At 38.2% G+C, this 12,377-nt stretch overlaps 1 protein-coding gene across 1 annotated transcript in view; it reads right to left on the bottom strand.

Annotated features, from left to right (window-relative positions):
• Positions 1-9,843: 9,843 nt before the first annotated feature.
• LOC150102162 (zinc finger protein-like 1 homolog) overlaps positions 9,844-12,377 on the bottom strand; it is a 64,969-nt gene continuing 62,435 nt past the window's right edge. The window contains exon 6 of the mRNA XM_090398655.1: positions 9,844-10,692. Coding sequence (XP_090254781.1) covers positions 10,674-10,692 — 19 coding nt within the window. The 3' untranslated portion in view covers positions 9,844-10,673. The remainder of the gene's footprint in view (positions 10,693-12,377) is intronic.

The raw sequence follows: 12,377 nt of genomic DNA on the forward strand, positions 1-12,377 counted from the left end.
GGCTACAATTGGCACAGACCATCCGTGATGAGTTCCAAAGCGCCAGTAACACTATGGTGAGCACTAATACTGTACAAAAAGAACTCCATTTACTGGGTTTCCACAGCAGCGGCACACAAGCCGAACATCACAACAATTAACAAGGTGGCTCATCTGACCTGGTGCAAAAAGCGTGTGAAACTGGACAATTAGCCAGTGCAAAACGGTACTCTGGAACGACGAATCAAGGTTCACCTGTTTCTAGTCTGATGGCAGGGAGTGAAGGTGGCCTGGTGAACGCTTGTTACCAGTGTGTTGTACCCATAGTAGAGTCTGGTGATGGAGGGATAATAATGTCGGGTGCATTCAGCTGGAGTGGGACCACTAGTCGTTGTCCGTGGTTCCATGAAGACAGCTCAGTACCTTGATATTCTGGATAATCGGGTGCTGCCTACACTGTGCAGTTTTTATGGAACGAATCCGTTACTTTCAAGACGACAATGCACCATGCTACAAAGCTGTAGCTGGTATGGAATGGTATAAAGCGATGGATGTTAAACGACTGCCCTGGCCTGTAAAGAGTACTGATCTCAACTTCATTGAACACCTGTGGGAAGAACTGGAGTGGAAATTGGTCCAGGGCAGCACGTCCTCGATCTGTCACTGACTCGGTGCTGCTTTGATGGAGGAATGGAGGCAAATTCCACCTGATGTCTGCTGCATATTAGTGGAAAGCTTTCCTCAAAGGGTGCAGGAGTTGATCAAAGGCAAAGTTGGATATAACAGATATTAGGGTTCCTCTGCTGGTATCAATTGTAAATTGCTAAAGTGTCCGGACATTTATTGGTACATTTTTAAGGAGAATCACTTATATTACTTTATAGCCGAATGTTAAATTAGAAAACAATTTGTTTTTAAGACACTACTAGTTTCATCTTTCTAGAAAACTTCATCAGGTGCGTGAATACATAGAAGATAAAAGAGATACACAAAAACATTACTCTTAGGTACATCACTGAACACTGAAGATTTAAATTATTAACGGATTGCTCAAATTAGAATGGATTCGCAGACCAGTTGCGTTTATATATATATATATATATATATATATATATATATATATATATATAGAGAGAGAGAGAGAGAGAGAGAGAGAGAAAGAGAGAGAGAAAACTATTAAAAGTTGAAAGTTTTGAGAAGAGCTCTGGCAACAGAGAAAAATCTTGCATCTAAAACAGAAGGATGATAAAATAATCAAAAAGAGATGTAATAATTATAAACAGAATTAAAGAATATTATGAAGAACTTTTACAGTGGCAAAGAAATTTAGAGACAATCAATTTGAAGAAAAGTCATGAATTTAATGTGCCAAAACTTATGAGAGAAGAGGTTGAGGTAGTTTTGAAAGCAATGAAGCAGGTAAGCTCCTGGAATGACTGAAATTTGGAAGATGGACTGTAGCTAATTACCTGGAAAAACACACAGCCACTAGAAGAGTGACTAGTGTGGTAAGGAAAGCGAAACTGGAACATGAGAGGAGATTGGCCCTAAGATCTAAAGAAAATCCTAGGGAATTTTTTAGCTATGTGGCCAGTAGGAGGAGAAATGACTGTGGAAGAATGATATTGTGGGATAAAAATGGGAATAGAGTGACTGATGCAAAGGGCATAGTGGAATTGTTCAATGAACACTTTATTGGAGTATTTCATCCTGGAGAAGTCAGTTTTAATACTAGAGGAATAGCGCTGGTTCGAGGTTTAGAGGTATAGGAGGAGAGTGTGTTTCAGATACTGAGTACTCTGGATGTCAGTAAAGCTTTGGGACTGGATGGTATTTCACCACGAGTTTTGAGAGAATGTGCTAGGGAACTGACAGTGCCTTTAACCTGGCTTTTCAATGAAAGTCTGGCTTTGGCAAAAGTTCCCAGGGAATGGAAGATAAAATAGTGCCATTGCATAAGGGTGGTAACAGACTGGAAGTGTCTAATTATAGACCAGTTTGTGTGTCATCTGTAGTTGTTAAGATCTTGGATAAAGTAGCGAGGGACCGTATACAGCATTGGGCAGATGAGGATAATGTTATCTGTGAGAGTCAACATGGATTTGTGAAAGGGTGCTCTTGTTTTAGCAATATGCTAGCCTTTTATAACAAAGTTACAAGAACATTAGATGAGGGAAAGGCATATACTGCAATTTTCTTAGACTTAGCGAAGGCATTTGACAGGGTGCCACATGATAAGCTGATATTTAAGTTGCAGCACATGGGTCTGGATGTCAGATTGGTCAACTGGATTCAGGATTGGCTGTCTGATAGGTATCAGAGAGTTGTGTATGGTGGAGTGGTTTCAAGGAAGCAGAGGGTTACAAGTGGGGTCCCACAGGGCTCAGTACTAGGACCGACAATATAAAGGTTAAACAATATTTATATTGTTTAACCTTTATATCAATGGCATTGCCAGTGGATTGCAAGGGGATATTCAGTTGTTTGCAGATGATGCAAAGCTGGGAAGGATTATTAGTGATAGTGCAGATGTGGTAGCCCTGCAAGAGGGATTTGAATAAGTTAGATAGATGGACAAATGAATGGGGAGTGTTGGTTTAATGCAGCAAAATGTAATGGTCTTCGGGGTTTGGGAAACATCAATGGGACACTGCATACTCTATGGGAGGAGTTATACTGAAGGAAGTAGGGGAGACAAGAGATCTGGGGTTGATGATTGATAGAAACCTGAAGTTTAGGGGACATATTGCAAAGGTGGTGAAGGTAACACAGAGGATTGCTATTATGAGAAGGACACTGACCTGCAGAGATAAGAGGGTTATCATTCCGTTGTATAAGTCTCTGATCAGACCACACTTCGATTATTGTTCTCAGATTTAGTCCCCAGGATTTGAAGGGGATAAATTAACTGTGGAAAGGATACAAAGACGGATGACAAAGATGGTTTCAGGACTGTTATGAGGATCGGCTGAGGGAATGTGGGCTGCAGAGCTTGGTGGATAGGAGGAGAGGTGATATGATTGAGACTTTTAAACTGTTGAGAGGTGGTTACAGGGTTGACACTGGGGAGTTCTTTCGCTTGGTCAAACGCGGGAAGGAGTGATGACAAGAGGACATCCCTGGAAGTTACGAAAGGAAACTGTGAGCAAAAGGGTGAGGAGTGTTTTTTTTTTGCGTGGAGGATGGTTGAACCGTGGAATACATTGCCTGATGGAGTGGTGAGAGCGAGAACGGTCAATGAGTTTAAGGAGTGGTATGATAGACTTTGTTTCTTAGGGGGGACCTCCCCTCGATGAGTCTTGACCGACTTTATGTTCTTAGGAAGGACCTCCCATGATGAGTCTTTTGACTCCATGGAGGCCTGAATAATAATAATATTCCATTCTATCCTAATTTTCCACTGAAAAATATTAAGGTTGTAGATGTTATGCAAACTACACAATTTTGCACCTAAGGATGGCATACAAAGGCCTGCCTCTGGTGGTAAAATATGACCTATCAGTAAAGTATGAAGTGTATATGACTATGTTTTGTCCAAGCAGACAATGGCCAGCAAAGCTTGAAAAACACTGGTCTAAATGACTAGAATGGAGATGTATGGGTGGCAGTAGGAAAAGGAGAAGACCAAGGGATACAAGATGAAATTTTTAGGATTGCTTGAATACAGTGGATGACAAAAGCTGAAAACAGAGTGGAATGGAGAAAAGCAAACTTATTAACATGAATTACAACTATTTAGGTATACAACTGAACTGGGAAGGAAGGCCACATCTAGAAGTCAGAAAAAAAGTTGCAAAAGCTGCAAGTACAGGGTGTTCGGGATAAATTTGACATATTTATAATTAATTATATTTTTCCGTAAGTTACATGTATTAACACACACTTCTCTTCATTTAAAAGTTTGGACCCTTCTTCATTCATATACAAGATGTCAGAAAGGATGGATAGCTGGAACCCACCTGAATCATGGAAGAGAATAACTTGTATCATGATGATTCGTGCCCGCCCTCAAAATAAGGATATTACAACTGCTGCCCAATGCTCCCTGAATACAGTAAAAACAATCAGGCATGAACTAGAGACTTGCAATGGTGACTACGAGGATGTAGCAAGAAGAAAGATCCCTAGCAGACGATCTGATTGCGTTCGTACAGCAGAATTCCTCGCAAATCTGCAGGAACAGGTGTTGAAGAACCCTGGCATTGGAATTCGGGCTTTGTTCGTGGAGTTGCTAACTGTAGTCAAGCCCTGGATAACAAGGGTAGCCAATGGTAGGCCGTATGTATGGCAGCAGGATTCGGCCCCTTGCCACACCTCTGGGAAAAGTCAAAAATGGTTGTCTGAAAATTTCTACGACTTCACCAGTCCAAATGTTTGGCCTCCAAACTCCCCAGACCTTAACCCCATGGATTATTTTGTATGGGGCGCAGTTGAAAAAGACACCAATCGCACTTCCAGTAATACAAAAGCCCAGTTAATGGATAAAATTGAAACAGTTTTTGCGGCCCTTCCCAGGGAGACTGTAGCATCAGCTTGTTCGAGGTTCCGAAGCAGAATTGAAGCTGTGATCGATGCTAATGGTGGTTATTTTGAGTAAATCTTGTTGATAGTATTGTAATTAACTCTGCCTGTAATGTTTTTTTGTCAATTCATTAAATTTAATAGATACAAAGAAGATTTTCTTTTTCCTTACGAAACTGTCAAATTTATCCCGAACACCCTGTATATTAGGATGCTTGAAAGAAACAATATGGAAAAATAAACATCTTAGAGTAGAGACAAAAACCAGAATTTATAAAACAGTAATCAGGCCTATTATGACATAATGTAGAAACAAGACCAGACACCAGGAAAACAAGACAAATGATAAACACAGGCGTGAAATGAATATATTAAGAAAAATAGTAAATAAAAGTAATTAGATAAAATAAAAAAATACAAATATAAGAAAACAATGTGAAATACATGCAACTTGGTAGCAACGCCGAAGAAAAAATGAATTGAATATGTGGAAAGAAGAAGTGAAGATAGAATAATAAAACAAGTCTATAGTTGGAAACCAAAGAATAAGAAAAGAACAAGAAGACCTAGAAAAAGATACTATTAAAAAAGATGAAGTCTTGGTCGCAACAGATATTGTACTACATCAATGTGTGAAGATTAACATGAAGCTTATGTAACATTTTAAAATTTCTCTTTACATTTATGAAGTTCCAGTCTCTCCTTCATTGCATGCAGTGCTATTCCCTCTAGGGAGGTAAACATGCTGAAGAAATGTTTGCTGAACATTTTGAATATATCTTCAGCCAACACAAGCCACATGTCATCTCATGTAATTCTTCCACATGTTAACTTTTAATTTCTCACCATGTCTCCTGGCCTATGCCTTGCACATATAGTGTAAGAAGATGATGGTGCCATCCTCCTGCATGATCTTCTTTAATTCATGATTCATCATCATCATCATCATCAAATTCCTGCCATGTACCCTCAAGGGGTGTACAGGATATGACAGTACTACACGAAAAAATTACATCATTACTAACTTCCTATCTACAATTTTCCTCCAAATCAGTCTGTTACTTGTCAAGACTCCAACATTATCAGATCTTATATTTCTATCGTCTAAGGCACTTTGTACCGTATCAATCCACCTATATCTTGGTCTTCCTCTGGGTCGTTTTCCTGCCAACCTGGCAGAGAACACTTGTTTTGCTAATCTTTCCTCTCCCATTCTATTTAAGTGACCATACCATCTGAGATTAGCTCTGCTAACGCATTCCTGGATGCTGACAATGTCAAGTTCTTTCCTAATATCCTCATTTTTAATATGATATTGCCATTGATGCCATCTGTTCACGCCTCTAATCTTTCTCAGGACTCTCATATCTGCGGTCTCTAGTCTTTGGTCAAGTGTTTTACTTCTGACCCAGCTCTCAGATCCATAAGTTAAAATTGGTTTGAACACAGTCTTGTATACAGCTAATTTAGTGTTCCGACTAATTTCTTTCTTATTCCATATGAATTTATTCAATTGACTTCCCACCATACCAGCTTTGCTGATTCTGTTGTCTATTTCTATATTCAGTTTACCATCTTCAGTAAAAATTGTGCCTAAGTAGCTGAAATGTTTTACTTGTTCCACAGGTTCTCCATTCACAACACAGTTGACATTTTCAATGATTCTGCCTATTTTCATTGTCTTTGTCTTTTTATTGCTGACCTTCATACCATATCTATTACAACAGCTATTCAATTTAGTCAGAGAATCTTGCAGACTTGTAGCGGATTTATTTAGAAGTATAACATCATCCGCATAAAGCAAAGAGCTGACATTAACATCTCCAATTTTGATATCATGTTTAATACCACATTCCTTCATAATGTGATCCATATAGATAATGAATAACAGAGGGGATAATGTACATCCTTGTCTCCCACCAGATTTAACATTAAACCATCTTCCTGTACTTCCTTCAATTCTAACTGCTGACTCACAACTCAAATAAAGACTTAATATTGCTTGATATAATGCCCCATTGACACCATATAACTGTAGCGTATTGAATAGCTTCTCTCTTGGCACCTTGTCATATGCCATTTCCAAATCGACAAAACTTAAATACAGATCTTTGTTATATTCCCATGCTTTCTCGACTATTTGTCGTAAAGTGAAGATCTGATCCTGACAGCCTCTATTTGGCCTGAATCCAGCTTGTTCTTCACCAAGCTTTTCTTCCACAATTCTTCTCAACCGTTTCTCAAGTATACTTGCATAGATCTTGCCAGGAACACTCAGTAGGGAAATACCTCTGTAATTCTCACATTCAGTTTTATTTCCCTTTTTATATATGGGTACTATGAGAGCTCTACTCCAATCATCGGGAATTCGTCCCTCTGTCCAGGCTTTCTGAACTATGTAGTGCAGCCACTGTAAGACTCTTATACCACCATACTTCAGCATTTCTGGTCGAATATCATCTACTCCTGCTGCCTTTCCACATTTCAAGCCTTTGATGGCTTTTTCTACTTCAAGTATGGATATGTATTCCTGACTGCATGCCTGGTCAGTGTTTTTTATCACTGTGCTGTCATCACTGCTTGTTTCATTTAGCAGTTTTTCAAAGTAATTACTCCATACTTCAAGGATATCTTTTTCTCCTGTTTTCATTTCACCTTTATCATCTCTAATTCCTTTTACAGCACTCTTTCCTCCATTCCTAAGCTTCTTCAACAACCTCCAGAATATTTTGCCACCTTCTTGATATTTATTTTCTATATTCTTGCCAAAGTCCTCCCATGACTTTTGTTTAGCTAGTTTTACACACTGTTTAGCTTTCTTACATTTGTCTCTGTATTCTGTAAGAGTAAAAGCTGACTTATTTGCCAGGAACTTTTGATATGCTTTCTTCTTTTCCTTCACTGCCTCTTTAACTTCCTGTGTCCACCAGGGAGTTCTGATTTTTTTATCTTTGCACACAACCTCACCACATGCCTCTCTGGCAGAATCAATCAATGTTTCCTTCAGAGTTTGCCACTGAATCTCCAAGGTTTGATTCCTGTTCTCAAACTCTTTCATTTTCTTTTCAATAATATTTCTGTATTTTAGTCTACAGTTCACATCTGAGAGCTGCTCAACTTTTATTCGCTTTAAAACTTTCTTACATGTTATTCTTTTCAATATGAAATTCAATTTTATCCTGCTCAAGACTAAATAGTGATCACTTCCAATTTCAAATCCTCTGTACACTCTGGTGTCCTGCACCAGGGAGAAAACATCACTATCAACAATAACATAGTCAATGAGACTTTTCTTATTCCTAGCCTCTTCTCTCCATGTGAATTTGTGCACATTTTTATGTTGGAACATGGTGTTAGTAATAACCAGTCCATGTCCTGAGCAGAAATCCAACAGATATTTGCCATTATTATTAGCTTTGCTCTTTTCTCCAAATTTTCCCAAAATATTTTTGTATGTCTCACAATCATTTCCTACTCTACTATTTAGATCCCCAACAAGGACCAACTTTTCATTTTTCATTGTGTCAGTTGCTTTTTCTAAAGCCTCAAAAAATTCCTCCACTTCTACCTTAGTAGAACCTTCTGTGGGACCATAGGCACAAATAAGTCTCATTGTCCAGTTCCCCATTCTCATATTTGTCCACATTACTCTACTTGAGACTGACTGCCATTCAAGAAGATTAGCCTCGTATTTTGTGTTGAATACTATGGCTACTCCTTCTTTTCCTTGATTGTTATTGCCTGAATATAACATTTTGTATTTATTGCTCAGAAAGATCTCACCAGTTTTGGTCTTTTTTGTTTCAGTCACCCCTATTATGTCGATCTGGTACTTATCTAATTCCTCAGCTAGCTCCATTTCTTTGCCATTCAGGCTTCTTACGTTGATAGTACCGATCTTTAACTCTGGTGATGTTGAGTTGGGGTTTGTTTTCAGATTTGTTCCAGTAGCTGACTTTTCGCTGTTCGCCCTGGTTCCCTGGCGAAAACAACGGGGTCCTTGTTTAACCGGGCGACGCCCCAGCCGGCATGAAATTTTGTCATGTTGTACCATCATTTTTTATTTTGGTTTAACCAATAAGAATACAATTTGGTCGGCTAAATCCCAAATTGCCAGCCCATCCTCGTTCGTTCAGTATCAAAGTAGATACCCAACAGGGTGCACCACGAGAAGGTGAGGATTGGACATTAGGTCAGAAGCCCTGGTCGGTTCTCCGCATTCCTTTAAAGGCTATGTGGAGGTCTCCTCTCAGTTATACAGCTTTGACCCTTAAGCACCCCAATTCATGATTCATCTATTTTATTTATATATCTAGCTTTAGGAATGCAGTCTGATATTATCATGGCACATCTCCCATTTTTTTTTTTAATTAAAAAACACATTCAACTCCTCTAAGGATCCTCTCCCCCATACGGAGTTTATTGCATCTATTGCACCTGTCACTTACCTTATATTGGGGAAACTGGACATATAATCCCTATCCATAAAAATAAAACACAAACTACACATTAAATTCAACAATTTTGGTGAAGTAGGCCTCTCAGATCACACTCTTAACACCCTACACCAGACTGATTGGAAAAGTACTTGTTCTTTACATCACACAAAAACTGTATAAACAGGAATTTAAAGAAGACTAGGAAATTTTGATTAACCACCGTAATCTTAACAATAATGATGACATAAAAATCCCAAGAATATGGATGGCACACATTCAGCCCACTTAGTTTTCCAGCAAACCCTGACTTTAGGATTCTAAGCAATTTTTCAGCTTTTATTGGCAACTATTCACACCAGTTTGTTGCAATTTATATGTATACTTATTTTTGTGAACCTGTTGGTCTCCGGCTTAAATTTTGTAACCTAATAGATAATAACAGGACTCTTAGCTTTAATGTAGTAAGGTTTTTTTTTTTTCCACCAGAGGTCAGGCCAATAGTTTTAATGGTTGATCAGTAACTTTAGCATACCACATATATCGTAGCGCAGCTTGTCCACATGACCTTAATGTGTAGGTCGAAACGTCAAGTGTTTATTTTGTTTTATATTAAACTAAAGTTTTACTCTAACGGGGTAGTAGTTTCCATAATTTTCATGATGTATTCTAATCACTGTGTAAGCATGAAGGAAAGGAAAACAGTAACACAACATTGCTCATGTGTACTTTCATTATCCTGGATTTGAAATGAAGAGATGAAAATGAAAAGCAACCTAATAGATGTAAAAGTAACCTCACCTCATCATTGCTACACACTCTGTAAAGTTCATTTGACTCAATGGATTCAGAGAAAAGGCCAGCCTGTGACCTTTGGAATGCTAATGATTTTGAGAAAACCAAAAGGTTACATAAAAGAACATTGCTTTATTTATCTAATATATCCAGATTTTCTAGATAAACAAATATTTGATATAACCAGACTTAGAATACACCATGAGAAGACCAGCACCTGTTCCACAATCACAACAAAATATTCTTGTATTGATGATGAAACTTCATCTGGTATATTTAGAAAGTCATTATCATCATCATCAGATGAAAGCATTTATAAAGTTGTTAACAAACTTTGTCTGATGGAGCAGAAAGGATTAATCTTTTTACAAATCTGAATTTATCTAAATAGTAGTCTGAAGTGCTTGGATCTTATTTTCAACAATTTATTAGCTCAAGGAGCAAACAATTCTGAGAAAGAGAAACAAAATCCAAACATCATATTTTGAGATAATGGAATTTGCTATTGCTCATGACATAGATCATAGGTGGCCAACAGCAGGCCCACGGGCCTGCTGTGGCCACCTATGATCTTTTTTATCCTGCTGCAGGCCTGCGGCCCACAGCAGGATAAAAACTGTATTAAATTATATGCATTATCAATTTAGCTATTAGTTTCGACCACAGATTTTCTGATTGATATACTAGTTATATTCATTATTTCTGATGATGGAAACAATTTATATTCTTAACAAGGAATCAAAATTGCTTTAAAAAGATTACTCAATTTATAAAATCTACTGCTCTGTGCGAGTTGTAGTAGTGGGAATGGTAGATTTATATGCGCTCCACAGTAATGCATCATCGAAAGTCACTTGCTCTGCTCTGGTTACAGTGATCAGGTTCCGAGAGTCAGTTTAACAGTTAACAGTGTTATTGGTGCAGCTTGTGTCTCCTGGTCAGTTACTTCAGCCTTTGTGTACTATGAGTAAGAAACGTAAGATCTGTGAAAAAAACAGGTCATTTCAGGAGAAATGGGAAAATGAATTTCTGTTTATAAACAATAATGACAACAAACCACAGTGTGCCTTGTGTGTTTGCAAGTATTGTCTGTGCACAAGGAATATAACCTCAAACACCACTACATATAGCACCATGCCGCTAAATACCAATAATACGTTGGACAAGTACATACTAAAATTGTACGTAATTTGAAGAGAAAGGTTAGTTCTCAGAAATCTATTTTTACTAAACCAGTATCAATACAAGAAAGCTCACTCTTCGCATTGTTTGTTGTAAGCGCAGAGATAGCAAAAAGCAAAAAAATCATTATCTGATGGTCAGTTTGTAAAACACTGTTCTGTGAAAATGGCACGTGCATTTGGAGAAGATAAAATTGCCAGTGAGTTTGAAAGCGTCCCACTATCAAAACAAACTGTGACAAAGAGTCAAGGAAATAGGTTCTCACATATTAAATTAAAAAGTGTTATTACAGATTCAGCTTACTTTTCATTGGCTCTGGATGAATCAACTGACCTTCTAATTTTCATTTGAACTGCTTCCAAAGACTGTTATTAATGAAGAGCTACCAGCAATTAGAGTCATTGCATAAGAGAGGTATGAACAGCAGTTACTAACGAAGCCAAAAAAGAATCCTAAGGAGTTCTTTCGATATGTTAGCCAGCAAAAGAAAGAATGGTTATGGAAGGATGACATTGATTGGAGAAAATGGTATAAAGACAGCTGTTGTGGAATGTGAGGTGGAGATACTTAATGAGCAGTTCATACAGGTCTTGTAACTTCATGGAGAGATTGAGAGCAGTCGATGATGGGGAGGAGAGATTGACTGTAAGTGAGCAAGAGGTGTATGGGGAGTTGAGTAAACTAGATGTTAATAAGGCTGTGGGACTTAAAATATACTGGCACATATTCTGAAGGAATGTGTCAGGGAGTTGACGCCTGTCTTGACATATTTTTTTAATACGAGTCTTGCACTCGGTCAAGTCCCTAAGGAGTGGAAGGAGGTGATCGAACTCAAGCATTAAACTATAGGCGTATCTGTGTGTCAGGTATTGTGGTTAAGTTGTTGGAGAAGCTGGTGAGAACTAGGATCCAGAGTTGGGTTGACAACAATGGTACCATCTTTAATAGCATGGATTTACTAAAGGGAGGTCATGTTTTAGTAATCTACTTACTTATTACAATAAAGTGACTGCTTCCTTGGACAGAGGAGAAAGATACACAGTGATATACTTGGATTTCGCAAAGGCTTCTGATAAAGTACCTCATGATAAATTGATAGTCAAACTGGAGCGAATGGGGTTGGATATTAGATTGGTGCATTGGATTGGCTGTCTGATAGGTATCAACAAGTTGTGTATGGGGGAGCGATGTTGAGGAAAAGGAAAGTCACTAGCGGAGTCCCTCAGGGATCTGTTTTAGGGCCATTACTGTTTAACTTGTATGTTAATGATATAGGTGAAGATTTGGATGGAGATATTCAGTTGTTTACAGATGATGCAAAGTTGGGACGAACCATGAAGAATAGTGAGGATGTTGTGACCTTGCAGGAAGACTTGAATAAATTGAGTGATTGGGCACGGAAATGGGGATGTGAGTTCAATGTTGCAGAATGTAAGGTTTTAAAATTTGGAAAACAAAGATGGG

Source organism: Typopeltis vanoorti, chromosome 10 (genome assembly GCF_054136105.1).
Source record: "Typopeltis vanoorti isolate ZY-2024b chromosome 10, IOZ_Tvanoo_1.0, whole genome shotgun sequence".
NCBI classification, from domain to species: domain Eukaryota; kingdom Metazoa; phylum Arthropoda; class Arachnida; order Uropygi; family Thelyphonidae; genus Typopeltis; species Typopeltis vanoorti.